This window comes from Procambarus clarkii, chromosome 51 (genome assembly GCF_040958095.1).
Source record: "Procambarus clarkii isolate CNS0578487 chromosome 51, FALCON_Pclarkii_2.0, whole genome shotgun sequence".
Lineage (NCBI taxonomy): Eukaryota > Metazoa > Arthropoda > Malacostraca > Decapoda > Cambaridae > Procambarus > Procambarus clarkii.
Window position 1 is genome coordinate 9320751 of NC_091200.1, and position 14197 is coordinate 9334947.

Genomic DNA, 14197 nt, shown 5'->3' on the forward strand with positions numbered 1-14197 from the left:
CACCATCACCACCCTACACAACATCCACTCACTCATCCTCATCATGGCACACACCAAACAAGTACGATGAATGTTGTTTCTATTGGGCGGTTTCTAGTTCCTATCCACTAGAAACTCAGAGAAAACTTGAAAACTCTCCAGAGAAAACGGGACAGCTTCAAGATTTGAAGGTAACCATGGCCACCCCTGCCTGGTGGGTGGGGGTGGCCATGGTTGGGAGGGATGGCAACAATTTTATTGTAGTTTATTGTGCACCCCATACTCATCCTGTGAGCGGTAGCGCAAAAAAAAAGCATTACAGAGGGCACAAAAGGTCTTTATCAGACCTCATCGGAGATTATTACATTAATAATTTCAACTATCCTTCACACCTTATAATTACATTGTCAGCTAGTTACAAAGACTGTTCTATTTCAAGAGCTATGTATTTACAGTTAATTATTGTCTGATAATTTGATAATGTGTTGTAATAATCAAATGGGATAAACCCATTTGATAAATCATAATAGGCCTTCTCGTTAATACACAATTGTTTAAGCTATGAAAATATTAGTCATAATGGAGCTGCTGTTTGTTATTATTAGTTTTCACAATACACTACTTGTTTCTTAATCTCATGTGTCGTTTATCTACTGGAGGCGATACATGGATACACTGCAAGGATTTCAGGTATTTTACCCTTAGTAATAATATGGTTTGCCATTTCATACAACGTGAGTTTACATCTATATCTAAATGGCTCAATTTTATTAGTCCAATATATAATGCTTAAGTGTGCGTCCCTGTCTTTGTCCACGCACTTTACATCATCTAGATCCCTATACAAGCCCAACTGCCAGAGATACTTGTAGCCAAGTCTTATTCGAGTTGTGACAACATCTGTTAGTCTGCTGATGTTGCTGCTTGCCCCATACACATATTTTACTTCACACATTTTATTGTGATAAACAATGGACCTGCTAATTCCAGTTTGCACTGTTCTGCTTTCTTCAAATTAATCCTTGTGTTCTCTTCTAATTACACTTTTAAGGGACCAATTTGATAACTCAAAATTCCGTTCAATTTTTCTTCAAGAAGTGCACGACCAAGCTATAGTGGATACATGGGTCTGCGGGCCGTTCCAAGCAACAGCCTGTTGGACCAATCTCTTACAAGTCAAACCTGGCCCCGGGTCGGACTTGGTGAGTAGAAGTAGACTATTATTACGACTATTCTACTCATCATACCTTGATGGGGAGGGAGTAGAGTCCCATCAAGGAATGCGGAGACGACAGTCATGGGTGGGGGCGGCCGGCTAGGACCGGCTGGGTAAACACGCGCCAGGCCGTCCCGCGCCATCCGTCACCGACCCGGCTAATATTACGTGACTAGGAGACGCTTGGCCAGCTGGCCTCTGACAACACTATTGCCACGCGCCTTCTCATCCAACACTGTAGGTGATGTTTGTATAATACCCCAACACGTGCTTACCTATCCCTCACTATGGCGAAGCCAGCTCCAGCTGTATGCCCCCGTCTACTGACGATGTTATACCTATTGCGTTTTTGTGACAGTGAGTGATAGGAATGATGACGTGAGCGCATGTCTAATCTTTTCACACTCGCAATGTAAGGATCCTAATGTACAACTCCATCCTACTGTATAACTAAGACCAGTTTTCAGAAAATGCTTCTGTCATAACACTTACTGCACTCTAATTGTGACCCTCAACCATGCATAACTAAATAATGGATTAATGAAATTAAAAGCATTGCAATATTGGTGCTTTCTCGGGTTCTGAGAGTCAGTATAGTTGCCAAGCTTCTGCTTAGGCAAAAAACCACTTCAAATTTGACGCTTGCAAAATTATGAGGACGGACTGAATGAAAACAGAGGCGATGCTATTATTTTTACGGCAACTAATAAACACAATATTAATTACTCTGTGTATTGTTCTGGCGTAGTGGTTGTGTGGGCAGCGTTATGACACTACCCACAGGTAACTCCGGCGTGGAGGCTCCCCGTGAGGGCCAGTATCAGGTGGCCTGTCCTACCTGGCCTTACACAAACGCTCAACTACCCAACCTCTTCGTACAGTTAATCACCTGTGACTAAAAATATCCATGACGATGAGTCGTGTGAGGTGCACCGCCAGACCTGCTGTTTCACTCACCACACACACAAATAGGTGAACACACACACACACACACACACACACACACACACACACACACACACACACACGTACGTAGGTTAGTTCCCCCCGCCCCCTCACGCGCCTTACACCTGTACCATCCCTACACCTGCACCATCCCCACACCTGTACACCACCCCCGGAACGAATGGACACGTAGCTGGTTTGATCTCTCTCTCCCGCAAGAACAACCTTGTGTTACTAATTACAGAGACAATCATTATACCCATCGTTGCTACGCCTGCTGAATATCCCAATCAGAATTAAGTTGAAGCCGCCGTCATCACGTGAAGTATTAGGAGTGGAGGAGAGGTCGACGTGTGGCTCCCTGGGTACATACTGTATTCAGTGTCTGGCCAGCGTCTCACTTTACACCCTATGCTTTGGGGTCATGTCATCCACAACCCACTCAAAATATCAATGTTTTATTCCCAACACATCAAATGTACTTTCAAACCAATTTTCCCCAGGTTTTCAATATTTACACAACCTAAAATAATTGATAGTGTATAGTTAACATAATTAAAGGTATCTGATAAATTGTTACAAATGATAATGTAATTGTCCCCCTAGCGACCAAGAGCAGAGCGACGCTAAACACCTACGTGGTATATATATTGATAAAGACGATGAGTCACAATAACGTGGCTGAAGATATGACCACCACACCACACACCAGAAGATGAAGAGACGACGTCGTTTAGGTCCGTCTTGGACCATTATCAAATCGATTGTGACGGGAGCGAGATTGATTGATTTATGAAAATTAAGCCACCCAAGAGGTAGCACGGGCCTGAATAGCCCGCAAACGCTAGATTTTTTTAAGTGAATGTGATCTTTGGTCGTGAACGGATATACTGTGTGCTGAGCTTGCTTTTAAATCATCAATCCTTACTATGTGGGTGCTATCGCGGGGGAGGATACTGCTTGACGGTATTTATGAGACTTACTGCTGGACACCTCTTGTGACCAGAAGCGTGTTGATGGCTTCAGGGTGGTTACTGGAAGATTTAGGGACTCTTTAAAGCTCTTCTAAGGTCGTTGGCCAAGTTTCAGCCCCGCTCCTGTGCCAGGTAAGTCCATCACGGGCTCACCATAGCCCGTGCCACTTGGAACTTAGTTCCCAGTAGCTGAATCTTAAACAACAACAAACGTTGTTGGTTGCTTCACATTCCAGGAGATAATGTGGGAGCGAGATTATTGATGTTTTAGATTCAGTTACTCTGGACAAAATGGTGTAAGTAGCACGGGCTATGGTGAGCCCGTAATCCTATGGTAATGGGAGAGAGGGAGGCACGGGCATTAAGACAAGAGTGAGGCGAGGAGCAGGTTAGAAGGTAATTCCTAGAAGAAGGTAAGAGTAAGGTGAAATACAATTACAGGAAGAAATGTACCAATGGGATGGGTGTAATAATGGGGTGCAGGAAGAATGGTATAGGTAAGAATATGAAGATAAAGTAAACAAAAAAAATGGAAGAGTTATGTCAGGTCACGTTTGTTAGAAATGTTAGAGCATTTGAGTGTGTACTGTACAAGGGAAGAGTCAACACCAACAAAGCCACGACTAAGGTCCTTGTGGCTTTGTTGGTGGCTCTTCCCTTCCACAGTACATACTCAAATACTCTAACATTCCTAACAAACGTGACCTGACATAAGCCTATCCCCTTTTTCTTGTTTTCTTTTCATTTCTCCTCTTATTCATATTTCCACGGGCTCACTATACCCCGTGCTACACGGACATTTCGTTCTGAGTAGTCTAGATCAACTACCACCCCGGTCCCACTCTTGGGTGGCTTTATCAATCTCCCTCCCATCACAATCGACTTTATAATGGTCCAGGATGGACCGAAACGTCGTCTCCATTTTCTGGTGTGCCGTTTGGTCATCATGTTAATAAACCCTTAAATATGTCATGGGCTCCCTTTTCTAGTAAGTTGTACCCCACATACACCATATATGTGCTTCAACGATAGCTAACAGTACAGCATCATCATCTCTAATTGTTTAACAAATACCTGTAAAGGATGTAATACTCGAATACTCCACTTCGGTGATCATTAACACGCTAAGTGGATGAACACTAAGTGGATGAACACGCTAAGTGGATGAACACTTGCAAATAAAGCCACGTTGATAATACTCACCAACACAGTGCTGAACGCAGAGCCCACCACTTCCGACAAGTGAAAACTATACAAAAACATTTTAGGAGTAGGGAAAGTACATGACAAGGTGTACTCACTTTGTGTTGAGCTCCCTCAGTTTGGTCTCTATTTTCTTGGCGACCCTGACGTTGGAGGCGGAGGAGAGCAGAGCCTCGGCAGAGTCGTTGATCTGGACCACTGATGCCTGTGGGAGGAAAGGGAACACCACCGGGTCACTCACCACACTCAATGTTTACACGCGCGGGCATACAAGGGCGCGCAACACCGCCTCATTCCTTACACACCGCCACACTTAACCTTATATAGATATGCACTTCTGGCCTGCCGTTACCTTTCTTTAAGGGGGGGTAGAAATAGCCTAAGCTACTCTATCCCTTTGAAATGTATTTCTTGCTTATCTCAATAAACATACTTGAACTTGAACCTTTCTTTCACTTATTTCATATACATTTATAGAGACTATTTTCCATCAATATCGGAGATCTGGTGTGATGTCTTAACTCTTACTGCCTTGGTCTTGTCAAAGACAACTAAGGCTACAGCACTTATAGAAGAGATCGGGTATTATTATAATTATTTTTAATCAAGACTAGGGTTTATACGGAACCGTGTTGAAGTTCCTAATGAAACTGCAAGCTAAGAGTTTTTATCCTATGTCAGCTTATCTGAAGAATGTTCCTGGAAACAGAATTTTGGCGAGCCTTTTATGTATTAACCATTATGAATAACAAATTCTATGCTAGGTAATAATCAAGTATGGAACAGGACGAGTTAGAAGCCAACTATGTGCTCAGGAAGGCAGCCGCGTCTAACAGCCTGGTTGATCAGTCCAGCAACCAGGAGGCCTGGTCGACGACCGGGCCGCGGGGACGCTAAGTCCCGGAAGCACCTCACGGTAACCTCAAGGTAAGTCTTCACTTGATTAGTCTTGATTTCAAGAGTATGTACAAGTTGAACAAACTTTTTCTAAATGCGGGTCAGCCTAAGAATGAATGATCGCTGACAGTCAATACACTTGTGTCTCGGAGAGGCTGCGGGATCCGTGTGAGGGCAGCAGCACTCCAGGTTGCAATTCTTCTGACCCTGTCGTGGCACAATCGACTAAGGCGCGTCTGGGATCATCCTGGACGTAGGTTCCAATCCTCATCACGGCCCTTGTGGATTTGTTCATCGCTGATAGAGTGAAGCTCTTGAGAAAGGCACAGCCAGCATAAGGTTGTTGACTGCTGAGCGCCTTGTTGTGTGATCATCAGTAAAGTTGAGAAAGATGGGGAACATTGACAACATTTGACTTGAAGTAATTCCACTGATATTTTTGAAGTGTTGAAGGTTGTGACGCGCTGACCAGTCCATCCAGAACGGGTCAAGCCTCGAGTCCTCTGGCACGGTTCTCCACCTTGTCTAAAATTATGATAAACAGGGAGGGGGGGGGGCAGGCCATCCTGAAGTGGTGCGCACTTAAGATGGGAGTGAACTTGGACCTCAGTTTTGCAGCCCTTGCCGTCAAGATGGTATGATATTCGCCTTAAGACAATTAAGTTTCTTGGTTGCCTTACTTGCTAGGTAAAGCACGTGACTTTTCATGGCCATTGAAGAGTCAAGACTTCATTCCCAAGATGACAATTTCGTCACTAAACACTAGTTTTTTCCACTCATTTGTACACCGGTTGCCTTAGCAACATCATGACGTCTAGTTATCACAACCGCCAGCGTTGTAGCAAGTGACCTGCCATCGTCTTCCTCTGGTAGATATTGCTGCAAGTTGTGATTAATGAGCCTCCTAGCATTTGGTATTTCTACTTTTACACATGTAAAGGTTAGAGTGTAGTCCCTGAGCTTCAGGAATTAGTAGTAAAGCGTTAAAGTAGAGGTTCCATAACAAAGGGCCAAGAAGGCTCTTCAAGTACTGGGAATGAGGGAAGGGTGGAGGCTTGACTTAAATGTGGACCATACTCGGTGCTGATAAGCGTGAGGGGGGGGGGGTTATCCTGGCCAAGTCAAAGAAGAGCGCCTCAGACAAGAACATATGAAAACATACACGTACTTCCTTTGTAGTGCAAAAACGAGCACAGTGAAAGGGAGGAGGCAAGGCAAGAATATAAACCATTCAAGTAGGTAGTTAGTCTATTCATTTACGGGTTAATAAAATGAGAGATATTCTACGGGGCAGTGATTATGGACAATTAAAGAAGCGTCGGGTACAAGGGTAAAGGTTGGCATCACAAAGCACTAAGCTACAGACTACACACAAGTACAGAGGTTTACGGGTCATTGGGTAAGGCCGGAGAGAGTGGTCGTGGGAAGGGGTACACCGGGGGAGGGCAAGGTTGGGATAATTTGGGGGAATACAACTCAGAGAAGGAAGGTGGCTGCTTTAAGTACGTGCTCGTGACCCGGAAGTAGGTCAGGGTTAAGCTGAGGTGAAGTGGGCGCAGGAGCCAGTCTCTGCCTGGCTTGTGTCCTTAGCTCCTGCTGCCCCGCATACCAACGTTTCCGGTATGCAAATTAGTTTACAGCCGCCCCCCCTCGCTCCACTCAAGTCGCACATGATAACGTTACACAAAACTGTGATTTTGGCGGTTGTCAGTAGTCCACTTGCGCTAGTACACGTGACACTGAAGACGAGACACCGGCACGGGGCTAGTGGATCCTTTGACATTTGGGTGCTGCCGTGAGGAATGTGTCTACCCGAGGGGTCAGGCACAATAATAAATAAAAGCGTCTTAACCTTGTTATTCAGAGACTATAGAAATATATGGTAAAGCGGGGTGATGAGAGCAGGCGGGTACTAAACACCAGACACAACTCTGGTACAGTAGTTGGGTGGAGAAGTACACAATACTGGTGAGTTAAAAGTAATTTGATGAAGCAGCAAGGAGCAAAGATAGAGTACTAGGGAGAACACTAAGAGGGTGGTGGTCACTCGGGAACGGCGCGACAACGTTCTAAGCTGCCATAGAGATCGTTCCGAGAGACCAAAATAAGTGAAGACGCTGCTAGGTCCGTGTCGGGCAGCAGGAGCACACAGGAGGCAGCGTGAGTCGCGGTACACTAGAGCACAGTACCCAGCAAGCCTGGCAGAGGTACGCGGTGAAGGCATATATGGGGGTACATAAAGGATAAGAAAACAAAGGTGAGGACAAGTACCTGGTGGGACATGATGTCTGCGTGGAGCTGGCGGTGTTCCCTCAGCTGTTCGTCAAGACGGTCGCGGTTTAGCGAGGCTGGCTTGCTCACGTTCCTGGGGAAGACAACAAAAATACCCTACATTACTGCTCTCATGGTAGGCCTACGCCCAAGCCCCGACCCCCGCATACACCCACCCGCATCACAGCCAGTCAACACCAAGCTCGCCGCTTGTGGTAAAATTACGTATATTAGTCTTACCTGTACCTCTTGCAAATGAACACTAAATAGCTACCGAAAATTATGCTAATATGACGTTTTTCCGTCTAACCCTAAAGGGCTAAATCAGTGCTTTTTCACTTGGGAAGGAAGTTGAAAAGATTAGCTTACAACTGTCCTGGTCCCATGTGTGTGTCACTGAAGGACGCGTTTCGCCGAGGCGCTCTTTAGAATCTTTAGAGGCGTAGGGAAAATTAATACAAATTGGCAGGTGACAATATATTTTGCAGGTGTGATGAGTGGCGTTACCCAGGCCCCTTGACTGCATACTTTTTCCCTGCGTTCTCATCGGTTGGCTCCGGTAGTATAACTACTTCGCTAAAATTTCCAGTTGACTTGTTGATGGATGTATCAAAGTATAAGCTGCCTGCCTTATACATATTTGTTGGACGAGCAAATATAATGTGTAGTAATTCGGCTGTCTAAACCTTTGCCGTTGTCCCTGTCGATTATCTTGATAGTGTTGGTCAGGATATCTGGCGATGGTCTGGTTGTATGTAGAAATAATGTAATCTTTGATGGGGCCTTGTTGTAAGTGCATTAATGTCAAGTACCTAGGAAAAGATGACATCCTGCTTGTATATTGAGCAGCATAGAGACTAGTCTCTTTTTAAAGGAGTTCAATGTGGTGTTTGCGAGTTCATGAGCAAGTTTGTAGTTTTCTTACTCTTGTAGTGTATGGCGAGCTGTAGTCTTTAGATACCATTTGCAATAACCCCGACCCCAAAACACTCCTACACCAAGGCTACGAACGCCACGTTTGCTACTCTCTAACAATGTTTGTACATTTAGTGGAAGTCAATAACTGGTACATGGAATGTGTACAGTTGCTGGAGGGGGGGGGGGGGGAGTCAGTGTTTCAGACCATCCATAAACACGACTGTTTGGTTTATTGCCACTCTTTGTAATCTTTTCCTTAGGAAATTTAAAATTAACGTCTCCTTAATTTTATGGGTTATTATTCCAGTGTCACATCTATCCAATGCTTCTGTAAAACTTCATGTATACAACCTCTGCAAGTGTTATTCACAGGCTTTGAGCCTCAAGAGGCCGAAGCTCTATCGACCGAGCTATTGAGTACCACCAAGAATTGAGTACACAAAGTACTTGAGTACTACCTGCCCAGGGTTCAAACCCGGCCCCAGTGGCTCGCGTGGTCTGGGATGAGCACGCCACAATTTCGACAAGAGGAACTTAAAACTGCCACTAACTACCTCGGTAATTTTGTCGTTGGGAACGAGTAATTGTGAAAGACTATCTTTCTGCTCTAAACTCTCGTTGATCTGATATGCAACAATTTTCAATATACTGTAACTAGTGGTAAGTGGTAAGACACTCGCCTGGCGTTCCGCGAGCACTATGTCATGGGTTCGTATCCTGGCCGGGGAGGATTTACTGGGAGCAAATCCTTAACTGTAGCTTCTGTTTAACTCAACAGTAAAATGTGTACTTGGATGAAAAAACGATTCTTCGCGGCGGGGATCGTATTCCAGGGACCATAGGATTAAGGACTTGCCCGAAACGCTACGCGTACTAGTGGCTGTACAAGAATGTAACAACTCTTCTATATATCTAAAAAAAAAAAAAAAAAAAAAAAAACACAACAACACAGACGTGTTGGCGTCTGTATGTTGTTGTAGTGGACAACCTCCTCAGTGTTGAGTCCGCGGGAAGTCACGCATCACAGGTCTTCTCCTTTACATTATACCGAGTACCGTGTTAGGATGTTTGGCACTTCTTAATAACTGTGAATTCTAGGAATATGGCCACAGAGTGCAGGGCATAGTGTCTTTATCGAAGGCTGTAGAGAGGCTGGAAATATCTGACATGCCTTTCTGTGGGCAGAGATCATGAAGCACTCTTCCACTTTCATGGTGTTCAGTGCATTGATGAACAGTCATGTTGTTCTTTCAGTTCATTTATTTATCACCTTCGGCGTACTTGCCTGCTCTTGTATGCAAGGGACCTATACTTGCAGTTTTGTACATTTGTTCTTTGCATGTGGAAAGCTTTTTAATATTTAGTGATTTTCTATAACATTTGTATATTTCATTGTATTATTAGTGTCCGTGTTTGCTTTATGTCGGCCCTTCTCTGAAGGGCCGCCTGTCTTTGTGGAGACGTGTGTGACCTCTTGTGTGTATCATCTTCTCTATAGTTGTCTCCCTTCTGGAAGTTGGCCCTAACTAAATGGCCCTAAATGTGTTTTATGCACATTTCATGTACTTCTGTATTCACTGTCTGTATATTGCAGGGAGTTAAAAAGTTCCGTGTTGTTTCTCGGTAAGTTTATTCTGCCCGTGTTGAAATTAAATTTATTACAACAAATACAAATATTTATTCAGGTAAAGTACATACATACAAGGCGAGATACGAAAAGTTGATGGATTTATAGATGGAGCTAGTACATACAATGCCTAACGCCACTATTACGCAAAGCGTTTCGGGCAGGGGCATTACATGTCCCTCGCGCTGATCATGTGATATGAACGCGTAATATGATTATATTAGTTATCACTTCACTGATGGTCAGAGTTGTAATCGAGGCTCTCAGGTCCTGGTTACTTCAGCATTATTTTTTCAGGTCTAGATTGTTATTCTCTCTGGTTGGCTCAACTGTGTGTTGGTTCAGCACGAACTTGTCAGTTTCCTTACTTCACTGGTGAGGGGGTGTTAGTCAGCCCACTTGCTAACAGTCTAGTATAATATTTTACTACAGATTCGAAAGGTTGAAATATATTAGGTTGGCAATATTTGGTAGTTTTCTAGTAGTTCAAGATATTTTTAATCTGTTCTTTCGATTTTTACAGCGGTTGTAACTAAGGTTTTTTATACAAGTATAATAATTTTTTTCTTTTTACTCTTATGCCTCAATCTTCTTGAGGTTATCCTGAGATGATTTCGGGGTTTTAGTGTCCCCGCGGCCCGGTTCTCGACCAGGCCACCCTCCACCCTCCACCCACCCTCCACCCACCCTCCACCCACCACCCTCCACCCCCAGGAAGCAGTTCGTTACAGCTGACTAACACCCAGGTACCTATTTTACTGCTAGGTAACAGGGGCATAGGGTGAAAGAAACTCTGCCATTGTTTCTCGCCGGCGCCTGGGATCGAACCCAGGATCACAAGTCCAGTGTGCTGTCCGCTCGGCCGACCGGCTCCCAGGCGGTCGGCCTGGGTCTACCGGTATTAATTTTAAAACAGAGGAACAACGCAGGAGATCCTCAAAAAGCCTTAAAGAGCCACCGAGTCCTTCAATGTAGTTGTGTAACCTTCGTTACCTTGGGTCACCTTGTCTGGTGGGGTTAGACGCCTCGCCCAATAACCATCGACCTGCCTTGGTACCAAGGAAGAAATCAATTGTTGAATGCCCGCAAAGACGTTTCCGAACTCCTCCTTACCAACACCACTGGTGTTACCGCCCGCTAGTGTAAAATGATCCTCTTTATTTGGGGTCATAGCAAACCGGTGTATGTTTTGCAACATGCAAAACTGACATGTAAAAAAAGTATGTCTATAAAAAAAGTATGTATAACTGACATGCATGCAAGAAAATGCAGTTTTTAACAACTGTACCGAATATATCTTAACTTCCACAAATACCAGCAGACTTCAGACACATCCACTGTTATCTTATTATCCTTAACACAGACAACCGCTAAAACAATGAAAATAACATGTTCAATTAGGAACAAAAATGCAGCCACAACTTCAAAAACTTGCCACTTCGTCAAGGTTAACAGAGTTCACTCATAACATGCATTATGGACACTAATCTGGCCTTGATCTTGTCCCAGCTACAATACTCTCATTCAAATCTTATAATTTCAGCACTATATTTAACTCTTTATCATGCCAAGTCGTGTCTAAGTCTCGCCCGTAAAGTTCACTGCTTGCAACAACAGTGTTGCACCGTCCTATGGGTATATGTAGCAGCACTGGTAGCCAGTCATGCCCGCCCTTCTCAATACTATTATGGTAGAGTAGCGGCTCCAACACGTGTCCTACACTTCCGCCAGATACACTCACTGTACAACCATCAACCTCACCCTGCCAACCTACGTCTACGTACATAACCTGCCATACTAATATATACTGAATATACAGAGACTGGCAAGAACAGCTCGTGCTCCGGGGTACACAAGAAAGACTGGAAACCCAGCTAACAATAGCTATGATAACCGAGCCTTGCCTCCCTCCACATAGGGGAGGGGGGGGGTGAGGCTTCAAACTAATTGGTTAAATTTGTTTGATTTCAATAAAACTTTTTGTATGATGACCAATAACTGCGATGTTTAGTGTAAAAATTACTCTGTATAATTCAATCATTACCGTAGGCCTACATTCGTTCACGTGTAATGTAATAGTTCAACAAACCGATGAGCTAAAAGCTATTATTCTAATATATCCAGCTCGATGTAAGACGCACCAAATATTATCCGATATTAACGAACAAAAACCATCCTGATGAAGTAGAGAGAATGTTGTACAACATGTACGGTGGGTTGACGAGATCATCAACAGTGAATATAAAGTAACTATGTTAAAGTCTGAATACTTCTGGGAATAGAGTCATGCGTGTCAGATGAGTGCGTGACAAAAAATGAAAAAAACAGCAGGAAGCTCACAATATCCACCGCTGCTGTTAATCTACGTGCACTGCGGAGTCAGGAGACACGTGTCAAGCCACCAAGCCATTGCCCCAACTGCCCTTCACTATCTTATTTTAGTTAATTTATATACGGTACTGTATTATGAGAGAGTTACGTACCCCTACTTGATATTACGTTATTTTCCATGTTTCAATTGACTGTGAGCAAGTTGAAAAGCGTTGGTGATACGTTCACAACCTTATCTGGGAGGCCTGGGTAGCAGGTCTTCACACTGCCCACAACCCTCACACTTTAATATTCAACATGACACTTATATTCCAAGATCAACGTACACGCAACCGGAGGCGAGCCACAGAAGTTAAGCGGGAGGCCCGGATATGCAGCCACTGTCGCCGGGATGATGCAGGTGCCGCCTGCTTGACATCTATAGCTCAAGGCAGCCCTTTCTAGCTTCACACTAAGCTTTGCTGCACAACTGAATCAATTATGACCAAGACAATCCCCATATCAATATGAATGTCTTCACCACAAAAGGTAACAAACGTCAATGTTTGTAATTCTGAATTCACGTATACAGTCTTTAGATTATAACCGTTTTAACAGTATACGAATCAAACTGACATGTCTATCACTGACAAACAGGAGCACTGTTGTATACGCTCTCATGCTGTCAGTGTGGGTGTAGGGGAGAACAAGTGCCGTGTTCACCTGCACTCACCCTCAGGGCTCAACAATATTATCGGGTAGGGGAAGTAAACTTGCCCGTTTAAGCTTGAGCTTTAAACAATTGAAAATCTTAAAATGGTCACATCGTTTTATTCCCCCGTTGACTAGTTAGTGATGACGGGGGTGTGTGGAACATGTAAATACATGTGTCTCCACCGGTGAATGGTGTGGTGCCAGGAGCTGTGGAGGTGCAGGTTGCTGCCTCGGCAGGTGCCAGCCGGGGCGGCGTGTGGGTGCCGGGCCCTCACGTGGTCCACGCCGCCACTTGGCACCTCTACTCCTCGCCTCCCTGGCACTCAATCAACCAAGTAGCGTATGACCCATAACCAGATGTGTTATGCTGGCAAGTCCTTACGTTTCACTAATTCCCTGTGGAACGTTTCCTTCACTGCAAACCTAAACTGGAAGTCTTTGTGGCTTCACTTGTTATAATGAACTCTTAAAATAATAACTCAATTGACACTTATAAGACACTGTTGCCTGACACTTATAATACACTGTTGCCAAGTAAAGTATAGTGGCAGACGCACCCATTTGCCAGCTAATAAACGCCTAGCCACTTAGCTCCTCTTTCTTTCACATCTACACAAAGTATGTCTTGCTTCACTACACCAGATAAGACTAACTTTTCATTATTAGCAGTATTTGAATGAATAAACACGCATTACCGACAATCAATAATTTGCCACAAGTGGTACATAGATGCACAATCTAGTTATAAATTCTATAAAAGGCTTTGGGCAATAATTATTTTATCCTTTGCCTTTATTCTCATTTGACAAAGTAAATTTAATTTTCAGTTAAACAATTTATTTTACGATGTATAACTATTGTTTCAAGTATATTACAATTAATACACGCGCGACAATAACCGATTATTAACAGAGAACACACCATGAAATACGACAGTAGGAGGGAGCGCCACACTGGTGAGAAGGGGCTGTGGTGGCAGAGAGCGACCGGCGCGTACCCTGCCTATACTAAAGCTGCCCGAGCACTGACTGGTTGTCTGGTGATGTAGAGACCAGCCGGGGGGATGCCACGCATGCCAGATACCGCCATAAGCCTCCGCTCACTGTTTCCTCCCACACATCCTACTCCATAAACCCGCCTCTC

General features: G+C 44.2%; 1 protein-coding gene across 45 annotated transcripts in view; it reads right to left on the reverse strand.

Moving 5' to 3' along the window:
- shot (dystonin-like protein short stop) overlaps window positions 1-14197 on the reverse strand; it is a 629765-nt gene that overhangs the window by 83557 nt on the left and 532011 nt on the right. For all 45 annotated transcript variants that reach the window (XR_011222655.1, XM_069303987.1, XM_069303980.1 and 42 more), the window contains 2 exons: window positions 7486-7579; window positions 4416-4522 (listed from right to left, as the gene is read on the reverse strand). Coding sequence is in view for 44 of the 45 variants with exons in the window: in XM_069303987.1 (XP_069160088.1) it covers window positions 4416-4522; window positions 7486-7579 (201 nt within the window). In the remaining variant the exon portion in view is untranslated. The remainder of the gene's footprint in view (window positions 1-4415; window positions 4523-7485; window positions 7580-14197) is intronic.